This window comes from Lutra lutra, chromosome 12, assembly GCF_902655055.1.
Source record: "Lutra lutra chromosome 12, mLutLut1.2, whole genome shotgun sequence".
Classification (NCBI taxonomy): domain Eukaryota; kingdom Metazoa; phylum Chordata; class Mammalia; order Carnivora; family Mustelidae; genus Lutra; species Lutra lutra.
Window position 1 is genome coordinate 61,894,384 of NC_062289.1, and position 14,510 is coordinate 61,908,893.

Below are 14,510 nucleotides of genomic sequence, written 5' to 3' on the forward strand. Positions count from 1 at the left end.
TTATTTTGGGATTTTAGTACCTTAAAAATAGACATATCCCATATATTCATATTTTCATATCAGACAGCAAGGCAGTTCCCAGCATCCAAAGCCTAATGCATCACAAAACCATCAGTAAAATCTACACAATTATATGGAAAAAGTGCTCTATTGACAAACATCCAACAGCACAGATGAACTTCATAGAATTCACTAGCTTCTATTTGAAAATGATAGGACATTTGTAAAATTTTGGTTGCAAGCAGAAAGGGAACTACCATTTACTGAGTATTAATCATAACACAGGTGTTTTAATAGCTATCATTAATTTTTTTTTACCATGCCAAGTACTTGTATTTGACATGTCATAATACAGCATAATAGCATTTACTCTTCAGTGTAACCCTGAATTATCTCCATTTTATAGCAAAGGAAACTAAGGCTAAGAGGACTCACGTGACTTGTCCACAGTCAGAAAGCTGACATGAGAAAGAAGAATTAAACATAGTCTTACAAGATTCTAAAGCCCAGGCTCATCCCAATACATACTGAATTGTGTAATGCAGTAAAAAGACATGGGCGCCTGGGTGGCTCAGTCAGTTAAGCATTTGCCCTCTGCTCAGGTCATAATCCTACAGTACCAGGATTGAAACCCGTGTCAAGCTCCCTGCTCAGCAGGGAGCTCTGCTTTTCCCTCTCCCTCTGCTCTGCCCCTCCCCCACACTCCCTAACTAGTGCTCTTTCTTGATCATTCTCTCACTCTCGAATAAATAAATAAAATCTTAAAGAAAGGAAGAAAGGAAGAAAGGAAGAAAGGAAGGAAGGAAGGAAGGAAGGAAGGAAGAAAGAAAGAAAGAAAGAAAGAAAGAAAGAAAGAAAGAAAAAGAAAACCCATCAGATTGACAAGTGGATCATCAGTAAACGGAGACTGGAACAAAGAGGGTGGAGGGCAGAATAATTCCACTGGAGGTAGCTCCAGTCCCAATGTCTTCTACTGTACATAGTCCATAACCCCCAAACTACTGGTGGGTAAAAGAGCAAGTTAGCATCATACACAACAATTTAGAAAAATCAAACATCATTTATTAGATTGGAAAGACACTCTATCATGAGTCTAGTGCATGGGAATAGTTTTACTTTTGTAAAGTAATAATTTTGTTTCCATGTACTATAGTTATGTTTTAAGGTACTTCATTTACTTTATTTTTTTAATTTTATTTATTTATTTTTGTGGGGAAGTAGATTTTTTTAAATCATTTTTTAAATTTATTTTCAGCATAACAGTATTCATTGTTTTTGTACCACACCCAGTGCTCCATGCAATCCGTGCCCTCTCTAATACCCACCACCTGGTTCCCTCAACCTCCTACCCCCCCCACCTCTTCAAACCCTTCAGATTGTTTTTCAGAGTCCATAGTCTCCCATTGTTCACCTCCCCTTCCAATTTCCCCCAACTCCCTTCTCCTAACTCCCCATGTCCTCCATGCCTTTTGTTATGCTCCACAAATAAGTGAAACCATACGATAATTGACTCTCTCTGCTTGACTTATTTCACTCAGCATAATCTCTTCCAGTCCCGTCCATGTTGCTACAAAAGTTGGGTATTCATCCTTTCTGATGGAGGCATAATACTCCATAGTGTATATGGACCACATCTTCCTTATCCATTCGTCCGTTGAAGGGCATCTTGGTTCTTTCCACAGTTTGGCGACCGTGGCCATTGCTGCTATAAACATTAGGGTACAGATGGCCCTTCTTTTCACTACATCTGTATCTTTGGGGTAAATACCCAGTAGTGCAATTGCAGGGTCATAGGGAAGTTCTATTTTTAATTTCTTGAGGAATCTCCACACTGTTCTCCAAAGAGGCTGCACCAACTTGCATTCCTACCAACAGTGTAAGAGGGTTCCCCTTCCTCCACATCCCCTCCAACACATGTTGTTTCCTATCTTGCTAATTTTGGCCATTCTAACTGGTGTAAGGTGATATCTCAATGTGGTTTTAATTTGAATCTCCCTGATGGCTAGTGATGATGAACATTTTTTCATGATCAGAAGAATAAACATTGTTAAAATGTCTATACTGCCTAGAGCAATCTATACTTTTAATGCCATTCCAATCAAAATTCCACTGGTATTCTTCAAAGAGCTGGAGCAAATAATCCAAAAATCTGTATGGAACCAGAAGAGACCCCGAATAGCTAAGGAAATGTTGAAAAACAAAAATAAAACTGGGGGCATCACGTTACCTGATTTCAAGCTTTACTTCAAAGCTGTGATCACCAAGACAGCATGGTACTGGCCTAAAAACAGACACATAGACCAGTGGAACAGAGAAGAGAGCCCAGATATGGACCCTCAACTCTATGGTCAGTTAATCTTTGACAAAACAGGAAAAATATACAGTGGAAAAAAGACAGTCTCTTCAATAAATGGTGCTGGGAAAACTGGGCAGCTATATGTAGAAGAATGAAACTCGACCATTCTCTTACACTGTACACAAAGATAAACTCAAAATGGATAAAAGACCTCAACGTGAGACAGGAATCCATCAGAATCCTAGAGGAGAACAAAGGCAGTAATCTCTTCGATATCAGCCACAGCAACTTCTTTCAAGATATGTCTCCAAAGGCAAAGGAAACAAAAGCCAAAATAAACTTTTGGGACTTCATCAAAATCAAAAGCTTCTGCACAGCAAAGGAAACAGTCAAGAAAACAAAGAGGCAACCCATGGAATGGGAGAAGATATTTGCAAATGACAGTACAGACAAAAGATTGATATCCAGGATCTATAAAGAACTCCTCAAACTCAACACACACAAAACAGATAATCATATCAAAAAATGGGCAAAAGATATGAACAGACACTTCTCCAATGAAGACATACAAATGGCTATCAGACACATAAGGTACTTCATTTACTTTAAAAAGCTGTGAGTTCTCCCCTATATTCTTCACTATATTCAGTAATATTGATATTTGAATTCAATTACTGAAAATATATATTTTATTATATTTTAACAATTTCTATCCATTGGAGAGTAAAAGATATCTTTGTAGATTATATTACCTTTCATAATTTGGATTTTGTTTTCATTTGTAGTAAGTATCATATGCAATTTATTAGGTAGATTACTATCTTTAATAAAGTATACTATTCTCAAGAAAATTATATTGGGTTTCAGTGAGAAATACTCTCCACAGTACCCAAAAGAAGGCCAAGAACTGATTTATCAGGAAGCATGAAAGCAAAAATCTCACAAGCTACACAATGGAATATTACTCAACCATAAGAAAGAATGAAATCTTGCATTAGCAATGACATGGTTGGAACTACAGAGTATTATGCTAAGCAAAGTATGTTGGTCAGAGAAAGATAAATGCCATATAACACTGGTGTAAAGGTAATATCTAGGTCTAAAAATGTTTTTTTTTAAATGCATAGGACATAATCCTATGCATATATAAAATCCAAAGGAATCCACAAAGAACTATTAGAGTTATGTAATAAGCAATTTCAGCAAAGTTGTGGGATACATACACAAAGAGGTATATTTCTGTATCAATGAATAATCAGAAAATAAAATCAAGAAAGCAATTCCATTTATAAAAGTATTAAGAAATGATCAAGAGGGGCACCTGGGTGGCTCAGTGGGTTAAGCCTCTGCCTTTGGCTTGGGTCATGACCTCAGAGTCCTGGGATCGAGCCCTGCGTTGGGCTCTCTGCTCAGCGGTGAGCCTGCTTACCCCGCTCTCTCTCTACCTGCCTCTCTGCCTACTTGTGATCTGTCAAATAAATAAATAAAATCTTAAAAAAAATGATCAAGCAATAAATTTAACCAAGGAGGTGCAAGATATACATACTGAAAACTATAAAACATTGCTGAAAGACCCAACTAGATAGAAAGAGGGCCCATATTCATGGGTTGGAAGACTTAATACTGTGAAAATGGTAATACTACACAAAGCGATCTAGACATTGAATGCAATCCCTAATACCAATGATTTTTTTCTTTTCTTTTTAAGAAACAGAAAAGCTGATCCTAAAATTCATATGGAGTTAAAAGGGGCCTCAAATAGCCAAAACAATTTTGAAAAGAACAAAGTTGGAAGACTTATAGGTTGAATTTCAAAACTCACTATAAAGTTACTGTAATCAAATCAATGTGTATATAAGGAAAGACCTATATATATCAACAGAATAGAACCGATAGTTCAGAAACAAACCCATATATCTTTGGTTGATTAATTTTTGACAAAAGTACCCAGACCATTAAATGAAAAAAGAACAGTCTCTTCAACAAATGATGTTAAGAAAACTGGATATCCACATACAGAAAAATGAAGTTCACCCTTAACTCATACTATCGATATAAAAATTAACTCAAAACAGATCAGAGACATAAATATAACAGCCCAAAGTATAAAACTCTCAGAGGAAAACATAGGGATAAACCTTCTTGTTCATGGAGTTGGTAATGATTTTTTAGATATAACCAAAGCATAACCAATAACAACAAAATAGGTAAACTAGACTTTAACAAAATTAAAAGTTTTTGTACATCAAGGGAATTAAAGGGCCCATATTATGGGAGAAAATATTTGTGAATCAGATATCTGATAAGGTCTATTATTCAGAATTTTAAAGAATTCTTTTTTTTTTTTTTAAGTTTATTTATTAGGGAGAAAGAGAGAAAGTGGAAGCTAGGGAAGAGGGAGAGAGAGAATCCCAAGCAGGCTCCACACCCAGTGCTGAACCCAACATGGGGCTCCATCTCAAAACCCTGAGATCATTACCTGGGTTGAAACCAAGAGTCAGATGCCTAACTGACTGAGCCACCCAGATGCCCCTATAAAGAACTCTTAAATGCAACAAAAAGACAACTCAATTTAAAAATTGACTTACAGACATTTTTCCAAAGAAAATATACAACTGACCAAAAAGCACATAAAAAGATGTTCAATACCATTAGTCATTTGAGAAATGCAAGTCAAAACCACAATGACATACGATTCAGACCCAGTAGGATGGCTACAAAAACCACCACCAAAAATGGAAAATAAATGTTGATGAAAACGTGGAGATATTGGAACCCTTGTGTATTGCTGATAGAAATGTAAAATGGTACTGCCACTGTGAAAAACAGTTTGGTGATTTATCAGAAAGTTATCATGTGCTCCAACAATTCCAACCTTAGGTAGATTATATGAACAACATGGGTCTGAACAGGTATACTTACATGCAGATTTTTAAAATATAAATACTCTTAGGTAGATCCACCCTTAGGTAGATTATATGAACAACATGGGTCTGAACAGGTACGCTTACATGCAGATTTTTAAAATATAAATACAGTCATGTATTTATAAATGTATTTTCTCTTCTGTATGATTTTCTTAGTAACATTTTTTCTAGCTTACTTTATTGTAGGAATACAGTATATAATACATATAACACACAAACTATGTATTAACTGACTGTTTACATTATCAGTAAGGCTTCTGGTCAACACTTGGCTTGCTTAGCGATTAAGTTTTTGGGGAATCAAAAGCTGTATGCAAATTTTCAGCTGTGCAGGGGGACAATGTCCCTAACCCCTACATTGTTCAAGGGTCAACTGTTTATTAAAAAGTCTAAAAAGCTAGTGCTCAAACAAAAGCTTGTATATCAATGTTCATACCAGCAACCATACATATTAGCCCAAAGTGGAAACAATTCAAATGTTCTGAACTGATACATGGAAAAACAAAATGTGGTATATACAGATAGTGAAATCTTATTCATTCATAACAAGGAATAATGAACCTTAACACCATTATGCTAAGTAAAAGCAGCCAGACACAAAAGGTCATAAATTGTATGATTCCATTTATATGAAATTCCCAGAATACAGAAATCCACAAAGTCAGAAAGCTGATTTAGTGGTTGCCAGGGGCTGAAAGGTGAAGGGTAAGAAGTGATGAGTATGGGGTTTCCATTTGAAGTGATAAAGAAGTTCTGGAACCAGGTAGTGGATATGGTTGAACAATACTGTGAATGTACTTAATGCCACTAACTGTACACTTTAATTTAAATGATAAGTTGTATGTGTATTTTACCACAATTTAGAATATGTTTTAAAAACTTCACAAAGAATAATCAAATTCCGCAAAATCTCCTTTGAGACAGAGGAGAAATAATCCAAGTGGTTATTTCAGTGTCCATGAACTGCTTGATTTTTATTTTGTTCTTTGTTCCTAAATGCATCGTTTCATTTAATCCTAACAACAATCCAACTGATAGATATGGAAACTGAGATTTAAAACAGCTGAGTAATTTACCCAAATCACATAGCTAAGGCAGCAGAACTGGAGTCGAACCCAAAGAGTCTACCTCTAGATCCACGCCAGGTTCTTATGCACTCTACTCTAGAATCAATATGTATTACTTTTATATTAAAGAAAGTAATGTTTTTAAAGTATTTATGCATACAGCATGGTATATAGTAAGCATACAACAAAACCATCTTTTACAGTTACCAAACTCTGCATTATCCACCATGTACCCTTTTTCTCCCTTACTCTGTCTTATGAAGTGGAGAAGTGAGCCTTAGTTCTTCCATGTGTAAAATGGTTATAAAAATGCCTTCCCAATCCACCTCAGAGTGTTATTGTCAACTAATATCATGTTAAAAAATAAATTACAATATTAGTTGAATAAGAATGACTATTCAGGGAAGAAGTTACACACTAAAGAGGTCTTGTTCACTAAGAATTAAAAACAAGCTATCTTCAAGTCTCTAAATATTCTATTATTTATATTATTCAAATACAGTTTCATATTTCCACTTCAAAAAAGTAAAAAGCAGCTATATTCCTTCAGTTAATTCTTGTCTTCCCTTTCTACAAAGTAAACAAGAAATCGGTTACAGTTTACTAACTGGAGATTTTAATCCACTAATCAAACCACAAACTCTATGTATCACTATATGGCCATGAATAATGGGTTTTATGATATGTAAACACCCTTTTAATTATTTTTCACATTATGATAGCAGTAACATAGGTAGGAGGCAAGATGAAATAGCTCAAATTAAAAAATAGAAAAATGAAATGAAAGTTACCAGATCAAATTGCTGTATGTCCTAGAATTTTTGTTTTATAAGTCAACATATTCAATGTCATTGAATAAGAATTTTAAGATTCCAATAAATCTCTAGCACTCATCTTCTAAATCTGTAGTATAAGAGAGCAATTTGGCAATGACATCTACCATTCTATTGGTCAGGTGGGTGTTCTCCTCCTCATTCACCACTCCCTGTTCACTGCCCCCTACATCCTCCCTACCAAAAAGCTTTTTAAAGGCATAAGTATGTTTATGTCTTAATGGAAAATTTTCTACTCTTCACTTTTTATCATTATCATTGGTCAACAATGGAACAAATAGGTTATTTGTGGGCTATAGAAAGTTTTATCTGGCTTTTAAGTGTACATATTTCAAAATATATTTTAACATCTAGAAAAAAATGAATAAAATGTGTGAACTTTCAATCAGTGCATATATGAGGATTTTACCTGCATAAGCTGTTAATTTAAAATGAAAAGTACTTCAAGTATTAAAAGAGCTAAAGAATATATCTGAATTTCATAAGCATCATAACTGTAGAGTCCTGTTCTAGAGTTCTCAGGAGATTTATGATCTAAGAAGGGACAAGAAGCAGGGTATGCTGCAGTACACCTGAAAAGTACGGTCTTCAAGGTTTCTCTCTATTCTTGTCTATAGGACACTTTTTAAAAAGTTGGAAAATAAGTGATATATAAGCAACACTGCTTACAAAATCTAGTAAACATCATATGTAAATAACTCTAAACAGAATGCTCTTTTAAAACTAAGCTGACAAATCTTAATTTTAATCTGTGCATTTGGCATTGTGTCCTTCAAGTACAACAGAAAGTTTAAGGAGAAAATTTCATTCAAGCTATAAAACTTGTTTCATTACATATAAATATCAGTAAGTAGGTCAAGAAAACAAAGTAAAACAAACAGCTGTGATATTTCAGATGCAGAATCGTCATATAAATTAGTGGATCACGATTGTTATTTATTCCATAAAAAAGGAAAATGCAGGTCAACTGAAGACATCATGTGGTTAAGTTAGTGTATAATATGTAATATTAAGGCATATATGATATCTAAAAGGGGTTTCCTGAGAGTTATAAATCAATCACAAACAGCCATGTTGGGCACCTGGGTGGCTCAGTTGGTTAAGCAACTGCCTTTGGCTCAGGTCATGATCTGGAGTCCTGGGATCAAGTCTTGCATCTGATTTCCCCTGTCTCATGTGCTCTCTCTCTCTCTGTCCCTCAAATAAATGAATAAATAAAATCTTAAAAACAAAAACGGCCATGTTGAGGTTGTGAACAAATCACAAAACCAGGAATGTTTTAGTTCCTTATTCCTTTCACTAATAGCTGAAGATCTAAGACCTTTTATTAGATGCTTAATTCCCATTTACTTTTTTTTCAGTTTATAACTTTTTTCCCATATGCTTTTTTTTTTAAAGTTTCTATTTAAATTCCACTTAGTTAACATACAGTATAATGTTAGTTTCAAGCATACAACACTTGGTGCTCATCACAACACAGGCACTTCTCAAATCCCATCACCTATTTTCACCACCCCCCTGTAACCACTAGTTTGTTCTCTACAATTTAAAATCTAAAGTGAAATAACAACTCTTAAAAAAAGAAATACTTTAAAGCAATTTTACAACTCAAAAAAAAAAAAAAAGAAAGAAAGAAAGAAAAGAAATACTATGTAAATTGCCTCTTTACCTTCATGACATCTCTATATGACCGGATGGCTGAAACTTTTCTCTTTTCATCTTCTTCATCTTCCAGGCCTTCATCTGCAGCCTCATAGCCTTCATCGTTGCTGCCATCAGCTTCCACTGTATTGGCCATGTGATCAATGAGCTGCTCCAGAGGGGGGCTTAACTCCCTTTCTTCATTCTCCTTCAAACCATAGTCCAGTGCTTTATAAATAACAATTCCCAGAGATTCAATAACCTAGGGACATTAAAGAAGGTGATTAATGGAGATGACTAAACAGCTTTACAGAGCTAATTACAAGACATAAAACATTTAGTATGACACTTAAGCTAGGTTTAATCTATTCCATTTCAGAAACTGGTAACAAATTAGATTTGAGGGGATATTTAAGTCTCACCTATGCATTTAAAAAACAATCCCAGATGGGAATTTTTTTTGTGATTTCTTCAATCCAGTATATAACAATACACAAACTCTTTCTGTTTTCTTAGATTTATACTATACACTAAAATCTGTATTATCCATTCATATAAAATACTAACCAGGTTAGTTTTCCACATTTCCAAAAGATATTTCTGAGATCAGAAAGAGCTATCAAAGAACTCTTATGCCGGTGTTTATCAAAGTCTATTTCATAGAAATACCGGTGATCTGAGAGACTGAAAACTCAGTTACTAGTAGCAGTTAACTTAAGCTAAAACAACAACAACAAAAAATCTATATATAGCTACACACTGCTCATTGAGTTCCATTTAATTATTGGACCATATTTCTCATATGATATAAACAAATGAAAGACTTATTCAAACTCTGATTTATTGTGGTGGATAGATAATCCTCCCTCCCCCACAACTCCACCAATAGTACCTTGTGAAATATAAACCTGCTTTAGGAACACTAGGTATATATCACTGTCTAATATCACCCTCACAGATGCTCTAGACTTCTGCCAATATAGGTATTCTACCTATTCCTCAACATAGCCTTTCTTTCTGCTCAGAAGAATCATATATAAACAATCCTTCTATTTTATTTTGCAATGTTAATGGCTCATTCACCTTAGCTATTTTGTGGGGAAGAACACAGGCAATGAAGCCAAAGATTAGGATTAAATGCTGACGTTTGGGGTGCCCTGGATGGCTCAGTCAGTTAAGTGTCAGCCTTTTGCTCAGGTCGTGATCCCGAGGAGCCTGCTCCTTGCCCTTCTTTTGCCCCTCGCCGTCCCCCAGCTTGCGCTCTCTTGCTCTCTCTCTCTCTCTCTCTACTAAATAAATAAAATCTTTTAAAAAAATAATAATGCTGACTTTCACCACTAACCGTTTGACTCAGGGCAAATTATTTATTTTAGTCATGATTTTTCTTATCTGTAAAACGAGTATCAGTGATTATCTACATCTCATGAGATTTTAAGACTAAATGTTATCTCCCTCTCTTACTTGCCCCAGGTCTCCTTTTTCCAGTGTTTATTCAGCTACCCCCATAATTAAACAAACAAACAGATCTATCCTTTTCTTCATCCCACTTGTAGCCATCATCAATGCTGTCTATTTTAAAAAGTTTTTTAGGTGGTATCGAAGAAAAGGAAAAGTCAGAAGGTTTAAAGACAAATTAAACACAATAGAATTATTGTCATCATATATACTATAGTCCTTAAAAGCACTCAGGGAATTCACTCAAAAAAATCTCCACAAAATCTGAAATTTACCTTATCAAGTGAGATAGTATTTTCTCAACACAAGTTTCAAAATGAATATGACTTAAAAATCCAACTTCTGATTTTTAAACAATACTTTTTTTTTTTTTTTTACTATTTCTCACTGAAAATACAGAATATTTTCATTGATTTGTATAGTCTGACTGGAACTCTAATCCTTATTTTCAAAGTTGAAGGGAACAAAAGAAAAAATAAACAATCAGGACCACATCAAAATAAAAGCTTTTATACTGTGACGGAAATAATCGACAAAACAAAAAGGCAACCTACTTTAGATATTAGATATTCGCAAATGGAATATCCAGTAAGGGGTTACTATCTAAAATACATAAAAAACTTCTATAACTCCACATCAAAAAACAATCAAGTCAAAAAAGGGCAGAGGACCTGAATAGACATTTTTCCAAAGAAGACAGACAGATAGCCAACAGATACATGAAAAAAATGCTCAATATCACTAATCATCAGAGAAATGCGAATCCAACACACCATGAGATATGACCTCACAACTGTCAGAATATCTAAAATAAAAAAGACAAGAAATAACAAGTGTTGGTGAGGATACAAAGAAAAAGGAACCTTCATGCACTGTTTGTAAAATGTAAATTGATATACCCACTGTGGGAAATTGTATGGAGGTTCATCAAAAAATTAAAAATAGAAATTGCCATAAAATTAAAAAAAAACAAGAATTGCCAATTAAATCCAGTTACTCCACTACTGAATATTTACCCAAAGAAAACAAAAAACACTAATTCGAAAGGATTTAAGTACCCTTACGTTTATCGCAGAGTTACATACAATAGCCAAGATATGGAAGCAACCTAAGCGTCCACTGATAGACAAATAGATAAGGAAGATGTGGCACGCATATTCATGCACGCAAACACACACACAAATATTACTCAGTCATAAAAAAGGATGAGATCTTGCCATTGCAACAACACAAATAGACCCAGAGGGTATTAAGCTAAGTGAAATAAATAAGACTGGGAAAGACCAATACTATATGAGTGCACATATATGTGCAATCTAAAAAACAAAACAAATGAATAAATACAGAGAACAAATTGGTGGTTGCCAGAGGAGAAGGGCAATGGGGGATGGCACAATGGGTGAAGGGGAATGGGAAGTAAAGGATTCCAGTTATAGAATGAATAAGTCACATAAAAGGCACACCATAGAGGCAACTGGGTGGCTCAGTCAGTGAAACATTTGCCTTCTACTCAGGTCATGACCCCAGGGTCCTAGGACTGAGCCCTGTGTCAGGCTCCCTGCTCAGTAGGAAGTCTGCTTCTCCCTCTCCCTCTGCTCCCCACCAACTCATGCTCTCTCTGAAATAAAGAAAGAAAATCTTTTTGAAAAAAGGCACAGCGTAAGGAATATAGTCAATGATCCTGTAATAGTGTTGTGGTGGGCACAGCATAATGTATATACTTGTGGAATCACTCACTATGCTGTACACCTGAAACTAATGTAACACTGTGTGTCAACTACACTCAAAAAAGTAACAAAAGATGACACACAAAATTAACCATCACAAGTTTATCCCTTGTGAATCTGGCACTCATACTCATCTCCTTAGCCTCCTTAAAGTTCATTCTACTATGCTATCAAGTCTGCTGCTTCAGGATAGTGGGAAACATAGTAAGACCAATGAATTACACTGTATTTCCTATCGAGTTCCTTGATCAGAAGTAATGCTGTGTGGAATACAATGATGGTGAATAAGGCATTTTATAAATCCTAGTTAAAAAAAATTATTTACTTATTTGAGAGAGAGAGAGAGAGAGAGAGAGAGAGAAATCACAAGTAGCCAGAGAGGCAGGCAGAGAGAGAGGGGTAAGCAGGGTCCCTGCTTAGCAGAGAGCCCGATGCGGGGCTCCATCTTAGGACCCTGAGATCACGACCTGAGCCACAGGCAGAGGCTTTAACCCACTGAGTCACCCAGGCACCCCTATAAATCCTAGTTTTGGCAGAAGCACTGCATGCGAGGAAGGCAAATCCATATCAAAAGTAAGTAACTCTTCCAGTAAGAACAAAATGCCGCCCCTTCCATGGTGGAAGCAGTTCTATGTACTCAACCTGCTGCGAGGCTGACTGGCTGATCACCCAGGGGAACAGTGCCATATTGAGGACATAGAGTTAGTCTCTGCTTGATGGCAGATCCGGCTCACCACCAGTGGCTAAAGCCAGGTCAACCCTGGTGAATGGAAATCTACGTTGATAAGCTCCTGCAAAGTCTCCATCCTTGCCATGTAGCCATGTCACAAGCTCACTGTGTGATAACAAGGTAGCCGGGGAAAGGAGGCTGACTGGTGTCCACAAAACAGGTCATCGCAACCATTTGAATATTAAAATCCTTCTCTTGGGGTGCCTGGGTGGCTCAGTGGGTTAAGCCTCTGCCTTCGGCTCAGGTCATGATCTCAGAGTCCTGGGATCGAGCTCCACATTGGGCTCTTTGCTTAGCAGGGAGCCTGCTTCCCTCTCTGTCTGCCTCTCTGCCTACTTGTGGTATCTCTCTCTCTCTCTCTCTGTGTCAAATAAATAAAATTTTTTTAAATAAAATAAAATAAAATCCTTCTGTAACGAAGTCACTCTTTGGTGAGCATTCACCTGAGACAAATATCTTCACTTTTTTTTTTTGGCCCGGAGAAGTCTATCCACATATCTATTCCCCAGATTTCCTTTTCACCAATATGGCAATCATATTCCCTCCAAGCAAAGTGCACCACCAGGTATACTTTTCAAAGTTCTGCCCACTGGATTTCCCTTCAGCACTATCCTTCAGGGACACCCCTGAAAGGGGCTACATGCTAACTCTCCACTTTCGGCTGGCACCTGCATATTATACAGAACCACCTGTAAACCAGGCCCAGGTCTTCTCTTCTTCTGTCAGCTGATTGTAGAACTCCCCAGAAGGCAAATAGGGTAGAGGCTAGGAAAGAGAAGGGAGTGTAGCAGAAGTACATCTGGGCAGTGCTTTCCAGGCCCACTTGCACCCAATGACAGGTATGCCATTCCAAGTGATGATGCAGTGTTGCTATGCACACCCAACTTCATGGTTTAAAGGGTCAGACAATACCCAGTTCATGATGGGCAACTCAGGTCACATGGTAACTTGATGGACTGTGGTTAAGTGTTCAGTCTGTACTGTGGCCCAGTAGCTGGCCAAGAGCTGCTTCTCAAAAGGAGAATAATTATCCACAAAGGATGGCAGGGCTTTGCTCCAAAATCCTAAGGGCCTGCACTGTGATTTGCCTATTGGGGCTTGCCAAAAGCTCCAAACAGCAGCTCTATCCACTGCCAATTCAAGCAACACTGGATTTGCTAGACCACATGGCCCACGTGACAGGGCAGCTTACAAGCAACCTGGACTTGTCGTGGAGCCTTCTCTTGTTCTGCTTTTCACTCAAAACTAGAAACTTTCTGGGTCATTCGGTATGGGCCAGAGTAATACAATATATTTATAGGAATATATTGCCTCCAAAATGTAAAGAAGCTACTAGCCATTATGCCTCCTTTTTGTTGTGGGTTTGGGGGTGGGGACTGATGCAAAAACTTATCCTTCACCCTAGAAAAGATAGCTCTGAACCACACCACTGGACTCCTAAAACTTTCACTGAGGTGAAATTCCCTAAATTTTTATCAGATTTATTTCCAATGTTCTAACACATAAATGTCTTACCAGTAAATTTAGAGTAGTCGCTATTTCTCACTCACTAGGGCCAACCAGCATAATATCATCAATGTAATGGACAAGTGTGGTATCTTAGAGAAGAGAAAGGCAATCAAGATCCCTGTGAACTAAATTATGACACAGCTCTGGAAAGCTGATACACCCCTGAGGTAGGCCAGTGAAGGTGTCCTGCTGGCCTTGACAGGTGAAAGCAAACTGCTTCTGGTGGTCTTATTGACAGGTATAGAGAAAGAACGTTTGTCAGATAACAGCGGCATACCAGGTACCAAGGAATGCATTAATTTACTCAAGCAATGAAGCCACATCT

At 36.7% G+C, this 14,510-nt stretch overlaps 1 protein-coding gene across 4 annotated transcripts in view; it reads right to left on the reverse strand.

Moving 5' to 3' along the window:
• The window catches only part of SPIRE1 (spire type actin nucleation factor 1), a 183,141-nt gene that overhangs the window by 89,484 nt on the left and 79,147 nt on the right, over positions 1-14,510 (reverse strand). For all 4 annotated transcript variants that reach the window (XM_047697137.1, XM_047697136.1, XM_047697138.1 and 1 more), the window contains one exon: positions 8,793-9,026. In XM_047697137.1, the coding sequence (XP_047553093.1) occupies positions 8,793-9,026 (234 nt within the window). The remainder of the gene's footprint in view (positions 1-8,792; positions 9,027-14,510) is intronic.